The sequence below is a fragment of the Cervus canadensis genome, chromosome 31 (genome assembly GCF_019320065.1).
Source record: "Cervus canadensis isolate Bull #8, Minnesota chromosome 31, ASM1932006v1, whole genome shotgun sequence".
NCBI classification, from domain to species: Eukaryota; Metazoa; Chordata; class Mammalia; order Artiodactyla; family Cervidae; genus Cervus; species Cervus canadensis.
In genome coordinates, this window is record NC_057416.1 from 13,555,224 (window position 1) to 13,573,939 (window position 18,716).

Genomic DNA, 18,716 nt, shown 5'->3' on the forward strand with positions numbered 1-18,716 from the left:
GAGACCTTCCCCATGGAAAAGAAATGCAAAAAGGCAAAATGGTTGTCTAAGGAGGCCTTACAAATAGCTTTGAAAAGAAGAGAAGCAAAAAGCAAAGGAGAAAAGCAAAGATGTACCCATTTGAATGCAGAGCTCCAAAGAATAGCCAGGAGAGATAAGAAAGCCTTCCTCAGTGATCAATGCAAAGAAATCAAGGAAAACAACAGAATGGGAAAGACTAGAGATCTCTTCAAGAAAATTAGAGATACCAAGGGAACATTTCATGCAAAAATGTGCTCAATAAAGGACAGAAATGGTATGGACCTAACAGAAGCAGAAGATATTAAGAAGAGGTGGCAAGAATACACAGAAAAACTGTACAAAAAAGATCTTCATGACCCAGATAATCACAATGGTGTGATCACTCACCTAGAGCCAGACATCCTGGAATGTGAAGTCAAGTGGGCCTCAGAAAGCATCACTACGAACAAAGCTAGTGGATGTGATGGAATTCCAGTTGAGCTATTTCAAATCCTGAAAGATGATGCTGTGAAAGTGCTGCACTCAATATGCCAGCAATTTTGGAAAACTCAGCAGTGGCCACAGGACTGGAAAAGGTCAGTTTTCATTCCAATCCCAAAGAAAGGCAATCCCAAAGAATGCTCAAACTACCGCACAATTGCACTCATCTCACACGCTAGTAAAGTAATGCTCAAAATTCTCCAAGCCAGGCTTCAGCAATACGTGACCGAGAACTTCCAGATGTTCAAACTGGTTTTAGAAAAGGCAGAGGAACCATAGATCAAATTGCCAACATCTGCTGGATCATCGAAAAAGCAAGAGAGTTCCAGAAAAACATCTATTTCTGCTTTATTGACTATGCCGAAGCCTTTGACTGTGTAGATCACAATAAACTGGAAAATTCTGAAGGAGATGGGAATACCAGACCACCTGACCTGCCTCTTTAGAAACCTATATGCAGGTCAGGAAGCAACAGTTAGAACTGGACATGGAACAGCAGACTGGTTCCAAATAGGAAAAGGAGTACGTCAAGGCTATATATTGTCACCCTGCTTATTTAACTTATATGCAGAGTACATCATGAGAAACGCTAGGCTGGAAGAAGCACAAGCTGGAATTAAGATTGCTGGGAGAGATATCAATAACCTCAGATATGCAAATAACACCACCCTTATGGCAGAGAGTGAAGAGGAACTAAAAAGCATCTTGATGAAAGTGAAAGAGGAGAGTGAAAAAGTTGGCTTAAAGCTCAACACTCAGAAAACTAAGATCATGGCATCTGGTCCCATCACCTCATGGGAAATAGATGGGAAGACAGTGGAAACAGTGTCAGACTTTATTTTTTTGGACTCCAAAATCACTGCAGATGGTGATTGCTGCCATGAAATTAAAAGACGCTTAACTCCTTGGAAGGAAAGTTATGACCAACCTAGATAGCATATTAAAAAGCAGAGACATTACTTTGCCAACAAAGGTCCATCTTGTCAAGGCTATGGTTTTTCCAGTGGTCATGTATGGATGTGAGAGTTGGACTGTGAAGAAAACTGAGCACCGAAAAATTGATGCTTTTGAACTGTGGTGTTGGAGAAGACTCTTGAGAGTCTCTTGGACTGCAAGGAGATCCAACCAGTCCATCCTAAAGGAGATCAGTCCTGGGTGTTCATTGGAAGGACTGATGCTGAAGCTGAAACTCCAATACTTTGGCTACCTCATGCGAAGAGCTGACTCATTGGAAAAGACCCTGATGCTTGGAGGGATTGGGGGCAGGAGGAGAAGGGGACGGCAGAGGATCAGATGGCTGGATGTCATCACTGACTCGATGGGCATGAGTTTGAGTAAACTCCGGGAGTTTGTGATGGACAGGGAGGCCTGGCGTGCTGCAGTTCATGGGGTCGCAAAGACTCAGACAGGACTGAGCAACTGAACTGATGTGGCACATGACATCTTAGTTCCCCGACCAAGTATTAAACCTGCGCCCCCTGCAGGGGAAGCACAGAGTCTTAAACACTGCGCCACCAGGGAAGTCCCAGAAATTGACTTGCAGCTGGTTCAGCAGACACAAAAACCAAAATAAAACAGAACTCTGTATTTCTCAAGTGAGCATAAAAGCAAACGTGCCAAATGTTAACAGTGAGAGAGGCACAGCACACAGATACTCATAATACTATTTCCGCATTTCTGTAGCTTTGAGACATTTTCATTATAGAAACCTGGGGGATAGCCACATGATGGAACATTTCTCGGCAATTAAAAGGAGCAAACTATGGACACCTGCCACCCGGTGACTGAACTTCACAAACAGTTCAGTCCAATTCAGTCGCTCAGTTGTGTCCGATTCTTTGCAACCCCATGGACTGCAGCCCACCAGGCTTCCCTGTCCATCACCAACTCCTGGAACTTACTCAAACTCATGTCCATTGCATTGGTGATGCCATCCAACCATCTCACCCTCTATCGTCCCCTCCTCCTCCCGTCTTCAAGCTTTCCCAGCATCAGGGACTTTTCCAATGAGTCAACTCTTCGCATCAGGTGGCCAAAGTATTGGAGTTTCAGCTTCAGCATTAGACTTTCCAATGAATATTCAGGACTGATTTCCTTCAGGATGGACTGGTTGGATCTCCTTGCAGTCCAAGGGACTCTCAAGAGTCTTCTCCAACTCCACAGTTGAAAAGCATCAATTATTTGGCACTCAGCTTTCTTTATAGTCCAACTCTCACATCCGTACATGACTACTGGATGAAAACCATAACTTTGACTAGATGGACCTTTGTTGGCAAAGTAATCTCTCTGCTTTTTAATATGCTGTCTAGGTTGGTCATAGCTTTTCTTCCAAGGAGTAAGTGTCTTTTAATTTCATGGCAGCAATCACCATCTGCAGTGATTTTGGAGCCCAAGAAAATAAAGTCTTTCACTGTTTCCATTGTTTTCCCATCTATTTGCCATGAAGTGATGGGATGAGACGTCATGATCTTAGTGTTTTGAATGTTGAATTTTAAGTCAACTTTTTCACTCTCCTCTTTCACTTTAATCAAGAGGCTCTTTAGTTCCTCTTCGCTTTCTGCCATAAGGGTGTCATCTGCATATCTGAAGTTATTGATATTTCTCCCAGCAATCTTGATTCTGGCTTGTGCTTCATCCAGCCTGGCATTTCACATGATGTACTCTGCATATAAGTTAAATAAGCAGGGTGACAATGTACAGCCTTGATGTACTCCTTTCCTGATTTGGAACCAGTCTGTTTTTCAAAAATAGTATGCTCAGTAAAAGAAGTAAGACCCAAGGGACCATGTATTGAATGACTCTATTTATGTGAAATATCATAAAAGGCAAAACTAAAAAGACATGAAGTAGATAAAGTAGTGGTGATCTGGGGCAGAGGTGGTGACAAATGGGAATCAACAGTAAATGTGCATGAGGGGTGAGACCTCATGAAGGATGAGACCACCGAAATGGGGAGAGAGAATAAGCAAAGACCGGAGAACAAGGGCCACACGGAGTCTCCGAGTGAAGGGGTTAGCAGAAGAGAAGTCAGCAGAAGTTAGTATAAAGGTGGATTGAGAGGAGGGAGGAAATTTGGAAACCAATGAAGAGTCTGTCGAAGGCAGGGATGGTCAAAAGAAATTCCGCAGAGAGAGGCTGAAAGATAGCACTGGATGTTGCTATTAGAAGGTTTGGCCTGTCAGGCTGTTTCAGAGGCTCAGAACCCAGCAGCTCGTGTGCCCGGCCGGCCAGCAGGCCCCACACTGGAAGAGTGGACTGAAGTCGATATATTAATCATAAATAGTTCCTCAAGGCTACACCTTGAATTGCTCCCTGGAATTTCAGGGAGGAATTGCAGGGAAATTCCTCCCTGGCTGCCCTTCTTTCCTTGCCACAGTTCTATGGGGGGATTTCTCCAGTGAAACAGGGGGGCATGGAGTCCATTAGTTTTTTCCCCCCAAAGAATTATTAAACTTTATTCCTCTGGGAAATTGATAGTGAAGGATATGATTTTAAGTAAAACTTTCTGGCCTAGGATTCTAACCCCTCCCCACACACCCTGCTCCCCAATCCTACCTCAAACCAGGTGACTTTCCTCTTTTTAAAATCATACTCTGGGGGCTTCCCTGGTGGTGGCTCAGTGGTAAAGAATCCGCCTGCCAATGCAGGAGACTCGGTTTTGATCCCTGACCGGGGTCGATCTCACCAGTTGGAGCAACTAAGCCCGTTGGGCCACAGCTACTGAACCTGTGCCCTGCAGCCCGGAGCCGCCACTCCTGAGCCCACGTGCTGCAACTAGTGAAGCCCTCACACCCTAGAGCCCAAGCGTCACAGCAAGGAAGCCACTGCACTCAGCCCACGCATGCAACTGGAGATTAGCCCCTGCTCGCTGCAACTAGAGAAAAGCAACAAAGACCCAGCACAGCCAAATATAAATAAATAAATTATTATAAAAAAGAAGATGATACCATTTTTATAGGGTCTCTGGTAGTCCTTAAAAAAAAAATCATAACTATGAATCTTAACAGGGCAAGGCGTGAGTGTAAGAACAACATTCATCCTTTGAAAAGTGAGTATATGGCTGTCTGGCTTCAAATGCTAACCACAGCTACAGTGCCCTTTGGGTTCAGTAGCCACTGTTGTCCAGAGGGCGCCCGGGGCAATAACAACACTCTCTTCCCTTTGACATGCATCAGGGTCGGAAAGTTCCAGGGGAAACAGAACTGGTCACAACAGGAGACGCCCCTGGCAGCCCAGTGGTTAACTCTCCGCCCTCCCAGTGCAGGGGGCACGGGTTTGATCTCTCGTTGGGGAACTGCGATCCCACGTGCTGCTCAATACAACATTGAGCCAAACAAACAATAAATAAAAATGTTATAAAGAAGAACTTGGGTTAAAAAAAAAGAGAAGCGATCACGACAATACATAAGACAGAGGACCTCGTCACAGCATTTAAACCCACTCCTTGGAGCCCTCAAGCTCAGAGGGGACTTCCCCATAGCTCAGATGGTAAAGAATCCGCCTGCAGCACAGGAGACCTGGGTTCAATCCCTGGGTCAGGAAGATCCCCTGGAGAAGGGCATGGCAACCCACTCCAGTATTCTTGCTGGGAGAATCCCATGGACAGAGGAGCCTGGCGGGCTACAGTCCATGGGGTCGCAAAGAGTCGGACACGACTGAGTGACTAACACTGCTATTTGGAGCCCTCAATCCCCTCATTTTTTTTCAGGAAAGAAACTTGAACCCAGAAAGACTTTGAAGCCACAGGGTTTAGAAGCCACTGTAGCCAGACTAGAACTAATACCTCTTGCTTCTAATCTATCACCCTTCTTGCCAAGACATCATCAAAAGTCAGAGAGGAAGCGAGCAGGCCACACCCAGGGTGAGGAGCTGGTCAGCACCAGGGTGGGCGCCCAAACGTGGAGAGAAAGGGGACTCATGCGAGGGGACAGGCGGTTGCTTATGGCCTTGACTGGAAAGACTAGAAAACAGGGCAAAGTCAAACACAAGGTAATCTTGTTTTGGTAGAAGCACTGCCTTTTTTTTTCACGTTACTAAGAAATTCATATTCTGCTGACCACGAAACCACCTGAGGTAGAAGCTGGGTAAAAAGGATACCTTCTACCTCACACCATTCTCCCAAGGGAACTGCTATTTCTGAAAACTTTTCCAGACTCCTGGTTATAAATGACTTAAACTCCCAAACCTAAAATCTCTTGGGAAGAAGACTGAAGTTGTTTTAAGCCACCAGAGCGCTGAAGTCCTCCCCGGTTTGGAATTTAGTGAAAAGGTAAACCATAAGGAGTTTCCAATTGGCTATCTACTCACTTCTTAAAATATTTGACAGAATGTGCAAAATACTTAATTATACACACTTCTACTTTGCATTTCGGAAACCTATCCTGAACTGGTGTGGACTGGGGCTGGGGAGAAGGGGGCTGTCAGGCTGCTGTTTTAGGCAGTGTTTGCAGCATCCATTTGGATTTTTCATCCACTGTGGAACTGCAAAGCTCCCCCATGATGGCCTAGCCTTGAGGGCTGCCTTTCTGTAAGAAGTAGGGGGTGTGATGGGAAAGAGAATTTAAAAGGAAACGGGCTGAGTATTTAGGATAAAGCAGTTTCCAAGTAATTTTAGTGAAAGTGCTCGTTGCTCAATTGTATCTGACTCTTTGCGACCCTGTGGACTGTGGCCCACCAGGCTCCTCTGTCCATGGGATTCTCCAGGCCAGAATACTGGAGTGGGTAGCCATTTCCTTCTCCAGGGGACCTTCCCAACCCAGGGATTGAACCCGGGTCTCCTGCACTGCAGGCAGATTCTTTACCATTTGAGCCACCGGGGAAGTCCTAAGTAACTCTAACACGCACAAAGGAATGCTTACTGAGTTCCTAAAGTGTCAGGGTACGTGAGAAACTTGAGCGAAGGTCCTGCCCTCACTGGGACCGCCAGGCCCTCCCGGGCCCCAGAACCAAGTGAACGAACGAACGCCTGGTCCAGGGTCACTGTGATGGCCTGGGTCAGTGTCCCAGATGTGGCTTGTCAAAAGAGGCCTGTTTAAACCATGCCATACAACTGTTCGGCCGTGGCCGACTGAGATAAGTAGCTAAGTGTCTGAGGTTGAATCCTCTCTTTTATATTCAACCCCAGAAGCGCTTATTGTTCGTATTGTCCATTGAGACACACAAAGGAGGGTTTAAAAGCAGAGTTGTCCCTGAGGTTCTTGGTCTGGAAGAAGCCTGGATGGGCAGGGACACACGCACTGTGGCGTGTGTGTGTGCAGGCGTGTGTCGCGTGCATAATGAAAGCAGCTACAAGGTCTCTGGCTGAGGGGCAGACACTTGGATGGCCACAGGACAGCGTTGCGCTCAGAGCCACTTCCTTGAAAGCAGGAGGTCCCAACAGGAAGACAGGATGCTGTTCTCACAGGTTCTGCCAGCCTGGGGCTCTGTGAGCTTGAATGAGCGATTTTATATCTCCCAGCCTCAGTTCCCTCAGATGTAAAACCAGGGTAACCAGGCCTGCCTTACAGGGTTTTCTGAGGATGGACTGAAATTCGATTTGAAAGCATCTCGCACTAAGTACTGTAGACACACAGATGTAGAAATCTGGTAGGCGTTTGGGAAATGTACATTCTGTTCCCTCTTGACTGAATCTGGCTGCTTGTAACAAAGGAGGACAACAGGCGTGCTGCTGAGACACAGGCCTCCATTGTAATCACAGATTCTGACTCCAGCGACCAGAGGCAGCGTGGCCAAGATGCTGAGGGATGGATGTGGGGTGCAGAGGTCCCCTGCTCTGGTCCTGATTTACCCATTTCCTGGCTAGGTAACCTCGGACTAACTGCTTACCCTCCCCAGATTTGAGCTCTCTCATCTGCGAATTTGCCCTCACATAGCTTCCAAGGGGATTATAAAGATCACTTGAAGGTATCAAGATTAGAAAGGAAGAAGTAACTGTTTTTATTTGCAGGAAATAGGATCTTGAAGATCCTCGCGATGCAGAAAATCCTGAGGAATCCACAAAATTCAGTTAGAGTTAATAAACAAATTCAGCAAGGTAGAGAGATGCAAGATCAACACCCAGAAAGCCACTGAGTTTTCATATACTGCAAAAGTGAAATTAAGAAAATAATTCCATTCATAATAAAATAAAAAATAAAATGCCTAGAAGTTTTTTTAAAAGAAGGGCAAAACTTGTGCACTGAAAATTATAAAGCGCTGTGGGAACACTTTGGAACCTGAAAGGACGTCCCATGTTTGTGGATCAAAAAATTTAATACTGTTACGTTGGTAATATGTCCTAAATTGTTGTATAGATTCAATACAACACCTAACAAAATCCTAGCTAGAGTATTTTTTCCCCCAGAAATTGAAAAGTTCATACTAAAACTCATTTGGAAATATAAGTGACTCGAGATAGCCAAAACAATCTTCAAGAAGTACAAAGTGGAAAAACATACACATCCCAATTTCACAACTTACTACAAAGCTACAGTGATCATGACCGTGTGGTCCTAGTATTAGGACAAACAGAGAGAGTTAAAGTGAGAGCCCAGGAATAAATTCTAACATTCATGGTCAGTTGATTTTCTACAAAAATGTCAAGAAAATTCAGCAGGAAAGAAATTATTATTTCAACAAACGGTGCCAGAACAGTTATCTCACACCAAACACAAAAATTAGCTCCACATGTATCGTGAACCTAGATGTAAGAACTAAAAGTATAAAACTCTCGGAAGGCTAATGACTCAGGGCTGAAGTCCTAATGCCTTAGGACTGGGAATGTGGTCCAGGACCTTTGCAAAATCATAGAGGAGGAAAAGAGGTCACATCACCACCCACCCAGTAAAGACTGAAACTGAATCTCCACTGAGCCCAGTGGGATTGAGATTTACTTATTTTTTATTGCAGTAAAATATACATAATATAAAAGTTACCACTTGAACCACTTTTAAGTGTACAGTTTAGTGGTATGAAGGACGTTCACTCTGCGTGTGCAACCGTCAGCACCACCCATCTCCAGAACTTTTTATTATCCCAAACTGAAACTCTGCCTCATTCAGCATTAACTCCTTATTCCCCCAGCCCCTGATAACCACCTTCCACTCACTATCTCTGTGAGTTTGGTGATTCTGGGCACCGCAGGTAAGTGGAATTAAACAATCTATCTCTTTCTGTGTATGGCTTATTTGACTTAGAATGTTTTCAAGTTTACCCATTTAGATGCTTTTTTTTTTTAAAGAAAATCAAGAAATGAACAATTTCTAATACACTCAATGGACATGAGTTTGAGTAAACTCCAGGAGTTGGTGATGGGCAGGGAGGCCTGCCGAGCTGCAGTTCATGGGGTCACAAAGAGTCGGACACGACTGAACAACTGAACTGACTGAACCAATACACTCAAGTTTGTGAACTTGGATCCACTTTACATACAGATGGACTTATTCATCTTCCCCTAATTCTGGTCAAATTCTTATCTTACCCTGAAATTGTTTTTCTCTCTGATCCTCCACATCCAACTAGTCTTGCCAGTTCCCTATCAGGCCCCTGACCCCAGGTTCACTCTGGAGACTTGACTCCCAGGCTCCTTAACTCTCCCCTTGGACTTGGATGGCCTTGCCCAAATCCACACAGCTCAGAAATGTCAGAGTAATTGTCTCAAAGCCCAGCTCTGCTCTCCAAATGCTCCATCATTCCCGCCTCCCCACCCAGCCTTTTCTTCAGGTTTCAATTCCTCCCTCAAATCCTGGTGGCTCAGGTGATAAAGAGTCTGCCTGCAATGTGGGAGACCTGGGTTTGATCCCTGGGTTGGGAAGGTCCCCTGGAAAAGGAAATGGCAACCCATTCCAGTATTCTTGCCTGGAGAATACCCATGAACAGAAGAGGCTGGTGGGCTACAGTCCATGGAGTCGCAAAGAGTTGGACGCGACTGAACGACTAACACTTTCACTTTCCCACACCCTTCAGGCTTTACTCAAATACCATCACCTCAGCAAACCTCCTCAGAAGTGGTCCCTGCACCCTCTGTCCCTGTTCTGTCCTGGTCTGTGACTCCACACACTCTGAGCTGTTCAGCTTCATTACAAGTTCATCCAAGACAGAAGACATGTCCCTTCAGAAGAGCAGTCTCACCTAGAAAACGTTTGCATAGCCCTGCATCAGGAGTGATCATACACAAACGTACACTATAAATTTGTGTCAAAGTTACATGTTGCTGTAATAATTGCCAGATTCAGTGGTTCGGACAGTAAGCGATACAGGAGTCAGCAAATGAATGAAAATGGGATCTCAAAGCACTACCCAGCTCTGAAAGGTGACCATTTGTGGGTCAAGGCCGTATGGGGGGTGGGGGGCATCTTACTTTGGCCTGAAAGAGAAAGATGGGTTGGAGGGCAGCTGCAGCTGGGCTGGGGTTGAGGCTGGGGCTGTAGGGAGGATGGGAGGAGAGCCCTCTCAGAAGTAAGAAGCAGTATCAGCCAAGGGAAAGACAGGACGTTCTGGGAGAGGCCTCCAACCCAAACGGGGAAGTAAAGAGGTCACTCTCCAGAGTTTCCATTCCCACAGGGGCGTCACGATTGGCTGACCAGACCCCAGTGATCCCCGCTTTTGAAGGGTAGGAGCCAGTCTGTGTCCACTGACGGAATCTCCTGAGGCATGATTCACCACATAGCTGGCTGATGGGTTCAAAAGTCCAACAGGTGGTTGAGAATCGGATAAATTAAAAAAGGCATTTTTGTTTTCATTGGATTGTTTTAGCTTTCAGCAGCTGTTGACACAGTCTGAGAGTGAACTCTCTGGAACACGATTTTGCTTCTTATCTGTTCCACCGGAACTCGGGAGGTTATTCCAGGCTTGTAAAGAAGAGCAGCCATTCTCTGAGGATCATCCAGACTCGGGGAAGTGGGGAGGGTGGCTGAGCTGAGCCCCAAACATCCCCATCCCCACCCCCACCACACACAACCTTCTAGAGGCTTCCACCTCCCCCTTGACCAGATCTTGATGAAATCTACACAGAAGGCTTCTTCGAATCCCATCTCTACTTCACCTTACACATCTTGGCAGATGTTCCTGAGGCCGAGGGAAAGTCAAAGCTGTCCAGCAGGGAAGCCCCACCAGGACAGAGTGGAGTGCTGAAGGGCGCTGGTCAAGTGACAAGCATGGATAAACAGGCAGGAAGGACCAGAAAGGACAGCTCAGCTTCCAGCCCCGTGCATCTGAGGGAGGCCGTCCTTTCAGCTGGGAAGCTCTGCTGCCGCAGTCCTGGCACCACAGGAGCGCCCGCTTTTACAGGCAGGTGCCCAGGGGAAGTCACTTCCTCAGGGCATGAAGGATGGGCAATACCCCTCACACAAGCCTGTCTGCGATTTCGGCCTGGGCGGCCCTCGTCCACGTGCGTGTGACCCGGCTCTCAAGCCCCTTCTCCTCGTAGGAAAGGGTCAAAGACAGGAGGAGGTCACGATCAAGCACCAGGTCCAACATGGAACCCCAAGGAGCCCCAGACCTGCCCCAGGGTCCCCTCCTGGGAGACCGTGGACACAATGGCCTTATTCACGGATGGGGACTCTGAAACCCGAGTAGGTGTTGTTGAAAGTGTCTCTGAAATAAACGTTGACCTGCTGACTCAGGCTCCCTCCGAATCCACTGGAGGTGCTCTCTAACCCGTCTGTGGCAAAGCAGTCATGATGCGGCAGCCGAGGCAGCATGCCTGCATCCCCTCGGTCAGCAGCGGGGAGAGGGGAGTGAGACGGGAGACCCGCCTGGGGTGGAGGCTGCCTGGCTCTGTGTGGGGAACCTCCTGAAGGAGGGCTTGCTGTGCTCAGAATCAAAGGCTTTCAGCACGCCTTTAAGCTCTGCCCGCCACCCTCGCCAGCCCCTCCTGCTGGGAATGTGTTTCTTGAAGCCAGACGAACCCCTGTAACAAGAACACCCTGGCGTCACCGTGGACGCCAAGAGAAACAGGCTTTTTGAAAAGTGGCACTTCATCGTAGACAGGTCTGGTGGTGGGAGCTGAAATCATGACGCGTCGAGAGAGGTTACTTTTGTAAATTCTTGGAAGACGCTTTTTTCCTGCAGCCTAGAGCCTCTGAGTGTTCCTAACCCATTCGGCCACCCGGATACCTCCCACACCCACTAATCAGCATCCATTACACACACTGTTAGTTTTAAGTGGAAACGTGAAAGGATGTCATTAGGTGTCTCTGGGAAGTAAGTGACAAAATTCAGACAAAAGTTCATGCAGTTGAGAAGACAGATTTAACTGTGTGTCAGCGAGAAATATCCTCTACCAGCTGTGGGGCAAGTGGAAAGACAAGTCCATGTACGGGGGTCCAGTGGGACCCACAGGAGCAATTTCTGTCTTGGACCCCCATCATTTTTCTACATGTTTCTGGAACTCTCCTTCACTCTACTGTCTTTGATCCCCTCAAGGGCCAAGTCCAGGTGAATATCCTAATCCAACCTGAAATCTAGTCTGATGAAAATTGACTTCATCAAACAAACAGCTATCCAAGCTTTCCCATCTCTGCTCATAGGAGCCCCAGACTTCTGAATTTCTTGTAGCCTTGGAATTGACTCAGGTTCCCTTCCTCTTAGCTCTTCCATAGTCACTCATACTCAGTCAGCAAGTTCTGCCTCAAGGGCATGCCTCAAATTCGACTTTTCACTTACAGTCCATCGTAAAGAATAGATGCTCAAGGTACATCATTGCAGCCCTAGTTACTATTGTAACTAGTGTTATAACCGGGACATGAAGGCATCAACATCCATCAATAGAGGAATGGATAGAGAAGATGTAGTACATATATACAATGCAATATTACTCAGCCACAAAAATGAACGAGATTGTAGTGATGCGAATGGACCTAGAGTCTGTCACGCAAGGTGAAGTAAGTCAGAAAGAGAAAAACAAATATCCTATATTAACACACATACAAATATATATGGAAGCCAGAAAAATGGTACAGATTTATCTATTTGCAGGGCAGGAATAGAAGCACAGATACAGAGAAGGGACATGTTGACACAGATGGGGAAGAGGAGGGTGGGACAAATTGGGAGACTAGCATTGACACATACACGCTTGCATGAGAGCTCAGTCAGGTCCGACTCCTTGTGACCCCATGGACTGTACCCAACCAGGCTCCACTGTCCATGGGATTCTCCAGGCAAGAATACTGGGGTGGGTTGCCATTTCCTTCTCCAGGGGATCTTCCCAACACAGAGATTGATCGTGCATCTCCTGCGTCTCCTGCATTGACAGATGGATTCTTTACCAATGTGCCTCCTGGAAAGCCCTATATATACACTAGCGTGTGTAAAATAGATCCAGGGGAGGGGAGGCCAGGGAGCCAGGAGGCCAAGTCCACGCTGCTTGTGCTGGAGGCTCACAGAGAGGCCCCCAGGTGAAACCCTGAATTCTGCAGAAGGTTGAGAATGTGGGCTTTTTTCAAAATGTGATTTCTCAAGTACTATCTACATTGATTTCCTTTGGCCCAAGTGACAGCTGGTTTTAATTTAAATCAGCTATTTTCTTGAAAGCAAGGGAAAGCTTACCTTATCCCATAATCCCTCACTCCAGAATGTGGGGCCTTGCTATCTGGGAAGAATTCACTTCAGGTGGCATTTCTAGGAGGGTGGTCAGAAGTGCACCAGCACAGATATTAATTCTAAGTAGTTAACTTTCTTGGTTTTGCCTTGATTCCAGTAGATGATTAATCAAGGGCCTTTGTCCAGGCTCCAGCTGCCTTCTGGACTGGGCATAAGGAGACCTCTGTCTGTGGACCCCAGGTCACACGCACCGCCTTCTGGACATGCCAGGACTGGGGCAGCGCCATGCTGGCCCCTGTGTGACATGTGGACCGCTGGAGCCTGCCCTCGGATCTCAGCCCTGACACCGATGCCCTCAGGTGTCTGGAGGGAAGCACCCAGTCTCCCAGCATTTTATTTGGTAGTTCAGTCACTCAGTCGTGTCCGACTCATTCTGACCCTATGTGACCCCACTGTAGTCCGCCAGGCTCCTCTGTCCATGGGATTCTCCAGGCAATAATACTGGAGTGGGTTCCCATTTCCTCCCCCAGGGGATCTTCCTGACCCAGGGATCGAACCTGAGTCTCTTCCATCTCCTGCACTGGCCGGCAAATTCCACTGCTGAGCCACCGGGGAAGCCATATTTGTCCTGCTACAAATACATTTTGGGCTTCCCTGTGGCACTAGTGGTAAAGAGTTCTCCTGCAAATGCAGGAAATGCAAGAGACTCAGGTTTGATCCCTGGATTGGGATGATCTCCTGGGGGAGAAAATGGCAACCCACTCCATTATTCTTGCTTGGAGAATCCCATGGACAGAGGAGCCTGGAGGGCCACAGTCCATGGGATTGCAAATAGGCAGACACGACTGAGCACACAACACACAGGCCTCCCAAGAAGTGCCAGTCCTGACTTTTTCTCATTTCATGCCTGCTTCTGGCAGCAGCTGAGATTCTGGCCTGATGAGGACCCAGAAACTAGGGAAACTGAGGTTCAGGGCACAGTGATGACTTGCGCCTGAAGTCTTCCCGACCCTGCGAGGACTCCCACCACGTTCTCCCAGCTTCAAGACCAAGTTCTTTCCAGTAACCCATCATTCCTCATTACACAAAGAGAACACCAAGGGCTTTATGTGTTATGGGCAATAATTCACGTAAGGAAGTGAGATTATAGTCCATCTTAGGGACTCTGAGGAACCTTAAGACAGTGTGTATTTCGGTACCAAAGAGATCTAGCATGATTCTTTTGTTGGTTCATAAAATGCTCAAATGCTCAAACCCTAAGTGCAATTCCCAACAGATATATCCTTCCTTATATATATATATATAAAGAGGAATTTTTCAGTATCAGGTGGAAAAATAAGCATGGACATTGGGGGAAATAGTGTAGATTTCACCCTGAGTCAGGTCCAGGGCGGCGGACATGACAGCAGCCTCACGGCTGGGCATCACCCAGCCCACAGTCCTGCTCCAAGCCTTATGTCCGCTCACTGTGTATAAGGCAAGCCACACCCAAAGACATCTGCACATGAACATGTCTTGCAGGACACATCCTATACATACTATTGCTTCCATAGAAGTAAAAAAGGGGAGGGGCTTCCCTGGTGGCTCAGTGGTAAAGAACCTGCCTGCCAATGCAGGAGACACGGGTTCAAGCCCTGGTCCAGGAAGATCCCACATGCCACGGGGCATCTGGACCCATGCGCCACAACCACTGAGCCTGTGCTCTGGAGCCCGGGAGCAGCAATAACCGAGCCCTAGTGCTGCCGCTACTGAAGCCTGCAAGATTGAAAGTAAAGATCTCTGTCACACATTCCTGGGATCTGCACTGTCCCCCCCATGAAAAGAGCCCTTCTGTCATGGCTAGACCAGAGACTAGACGATACCCACAGCCTGACAAGAAAGTGTCTGCGTGACTGAGGCTTTGTGCCAATTCGTCCTCGCAGGGATATCAGGAACAGGGGCATCTGACGAACAAAGGGTCGTGTCACTGGCTTGGCTTCTCTTGGAGACTGTAATGGTCCCTTTTTGCTCACTGGAGTCTGGCTTGCTCAGACTGGATTTTCTTCATCTGTTACTGACACTGAGAGAAGTGCACGTGGCAGTTTGTGAATTGAGTCTCCCGGCAAGGCTCTGAAAGACAACTGCTGTGGGGGGTGGTCTGCGTGTGTGAAAGCCCCCGGACGGACACAGTGGAAGCTGGGCTGCGACACACAATAGCATCTATGTGTGGCCCAGCAGCCAGCAAACAGCTTCCTTCCCTGCAAGGGGAGAGCCGCGCCAAGTAAGGACCAGAAGATCTTAGAGATGCTGATCATTTGTCTGTCGGAGGGAGATGTTTCAAAATGGACAAATAATTTCCTCGCTGTGTGCAGTCTGGATTTTCTTTCCTCTCCATGCCCTTACTTCTAATTCCCAAACTCTCCCCCCTCCTTCATCTTATAGCATTTTGATGTACACATGCGTTCAGTCTCCATGTATGAAGACAGACATAGCAATTTGTCTTTCCAGAATCCTGGGGCTTTGCTGTTCTGTGAAGATCCATAATGAGATACAAGAGTTCTCATTCCCTTCCTGTTAACATAATTCATGGAGTTTTTCCCTGCGCTCAGAGCACAGGGCTAAGTCCTACATAAGCACCATCAATAACAGTGCATTCTTACCAGCGTCCCTGGACAGTTTGCTAAATTCCTTCCGAGTGCCTCTTGCTGGCCCTTACAGTGGTTAACTGGTAAACAAACTGGAAGCTAGGAATCCCATTGTGCCATCGGGATGTACATTCTGTGACACAGATAGAGGACCGAGTTCATGGAATCACATTTGGTGTGCCTGCAATCCTAGGCGAAGTTTATCTTGAGGCAAAAGTCAGCTTTCGCAAACGTCGGCACAGGCTGGGTGAGCAGGGGATTTGAGCTTTGTTTTCTTAACAGATGCTAGAAGTTAAAAACGGGAATCTGAACTATGCGTTAATTTTTTCTTCTCCATGTCATTTTTCCTGGCCCGAAAAGGCAAAAGAAGGAGCAAGTAGTGTTGCTAAGTAATACTTTAGGATATGACCTGAATATCCCTCCGAGTCATGCAGGAATCCCACATGTAACTTTCATAGCCCAACAAGCCAAAACAGTTCCAGGATGACAGATGACCACAGAGCAAAAGGGACAGAAGGAATTTGATACAAACGAAGACCTGTTGGCTTTTTAAATTTCAACTTAGAAAAGACAGAGTTGGCTAGAATTTTTAATTTGCAAAACAAATAACCACTTTAACCATCATCTAATCATAGAGTCCTCTGTTCTCCACACTGCAAAGCCAAAACAGGTCCTAGGGAATAACTTTAGGAAAATAACACATTCATGCACCAAAAAAAAAAAAAAAAAAAAAAAGGAATCTCAGCCTAGAACACGCTCTTCTTGCCTATCCCTGGGTTCCCCAAAGACGAAGGCAGACTGAAACTTTAAACACGATTCTAATGCCAGGAGCTCACTGTTCCTGATGGACTCCAGCCCACCCTCCCCACCCAGAGGAGAACAGGGTACTCACCGGTCATGAGGCTGTAGTAATTGGGATAAGAGAGACTGGGAAAGTCCGGGGTCAAGTAATCCACTTTGACCCCTCTGCTCACAATCTCTTTGAACCCAGGCAAGGACTCCAGGGCCTCATCGCTGATGTAGTCTGCTCGGAAGCCGTCCAGCAGAAACAACAGGAGTTTCCGGCGGGCCGAGGCTGGCTGCGCCAAGCTGAGCATGAGGGCCAGCAGGAGGATCCCCAGCTTCCCTGCCATGCCACCAGGAGCCTACCCCAGCCTAGGATGCAGAGACTGCAGCTATTCTCTCTTCTAGGGGCTGGACCTTGACTACTGGCCTTCCTGAGCCAAGTTCACTTTCAGAATTTAAAGGTACAGCACCCCCTTTTAAAAACGTCTAGGCTCACCCTTTACTAGCAAGTCTGGAGATGGACTCCTTCAGAGAAGTCAGGTTCCCAAACCACCTGGGATGAACACCAGGGGAGACAGAGAGTGCAACTCTTAAACCACAAAGGTGCCCGGAGCCAACAAGTAAGATCCCACCCAAGACAAGGGCACCAGGAGAAAACCTGACAGGCAAGGCAGATCAGGTTTTCAGGGATTCTGAAAAGCTGCCCCCGGCGCTAACCTCAAAGATGATATCTGTCTTTTTGATGCTTGCTTCAATAGACTACTCCCTAATTTCTGTGACATAGGCAGAAGGCCTTCCCCGATCTCTCCAAATCAGAATCAATTTAGAACTTTAATCAATAAGTTTCCCGGCTGGTGGTATCTTATGAGATTATCCAAGATGAAAGGAGTGTTTTAATTTAAACTCCTTTGCTGGTATTTTAGTTTTAGTTTGTTTGGCAAATGCCTTTATGCCCTTGGTACTAATATGCATGATTGCTCATAATACTCTAATCATAAAATAGCATAAAGAACCTGATCATATAAAGGCCCTAATAGACATAGAGCCTTTTTGGGGGGTGAAGGAGCCCTATTAGAAAACACAAGAAAAATTATTCTAAAAGTGGTTATTGGGTTAATGTTTGCTTGCTGTGTTTTCACTCTTAATGTGTTAAGGTTGTGTTATGGAAACCATTGATAATACAGTTAAAGATCTAGAAAACTAAGAGCTTAGCCCTAGTGTAGTAATAATGAGATGGTTGTTAATTGTCAACCAGGAGTGCTAGGCAGAGGCTGCCTCACTGAAGCCGCAGAGTCAGTGTGGGGTAAACTTCTTAGATAAACGCAACTGACAACTTCTGCAGAAGGATTAACTTTTGTGTTAACAAGGTTATACTTCTACTCTATACTGTTGCCCTATGAGACTGCTACCTTTCAGTTAAGGTCACCATAGAAACAGAAAATAGGTTTACAGTCACCTGACTTGCATAAAATATTAATAGGCCCCAAGGCCAGAAGATAATGTACAAGACCCTCATAAACAAAGAAGTATGCAGAAAACACCCTGGTTTCGTGAAGGACAAGCTGATGTAATGTTAAACTATCTTCCCCTTAGAAATATACTAACTTAGGGTATAAAAGGTACGGTAAAAAATAAAGCATTGCCAGACCCTGCCAGACTCTGCTGCACACCCCCGTCTGGCCACTCTCTCTCTCTCTCTCTCTCTCTCTTTCTCTCTCTCTCTCTTCCTCGCAGACTTGGCCCTATCAAGGCTGGTCTCCAGTCTCTCTCTCTTGCCGACGCTGTTCATCCTGACGGTACCCCCTGGATCCTGCCGAGGCTGGACCCTGGCACAAAGGGGCACTTGCCATGGGTGCTTGCCATCTATTGTATCTCTACAATGGTGAAGTCATGTGATGCTGTGGCGCTGACCTCTGACCCCCCCCCCCCAAGGAGTCTAGGGTGGAGATGAGAAATGAGTGCCTCAGGAATGAGGCACTCTGTACTCCAGGAAACTGGCAGGGAAGGTCTTCGGATGGTGGTCAGATATTTTCAGGAGCTGGTTTCCCCTCATATCCAGTTGTTTCCTCATATTCAGAAAAGCACTAAAATACTTCTGCTAGTTACTGTATCTCGTGACTAGCAGAAGCTCCACGAGAACAGAAGAAACTCTACCAAAAAAGAAAAACAACGTGCTTGATGGCATGTACTCCCCCTTCGCCAGAATCACATATACACTGCCCGTCCCCGCGACCTCTTTGGAGCAGTTTCCAAGAGCTATGAGAGGTGCTGTCTCCAGGCTGC

At 47.0% G+C, this 18,716-nt stretch overlaps 1 protein-coding gene across 1 annotated transcript in view; it reads right to left on the minus strand.

The window, feature by feature from the left end:
• ENPP6 (ectonucleotide pyrophosphatase/phosphodiesterase 6) overlaps positions 1-16,834 on the minus strand; it is an 81,082-nt gene extending 64,248 nt beyond the window's left edge. The window contains exon 1 of the mRNA XM_043454458.1: positions 16,540-16,834. Coding sequence (XP_043310393.1) covers positions 16,540-16,780 — 241 coding nt within the window. The 5' untranslated portion in view covers positions 16,781-16,834. The remainder of the gene's footprint in view (positions 1-16,539) is intronic.
• Between the last annotated feature and the right edge of the window lie 1,882 nt (positions 16,835-18,716).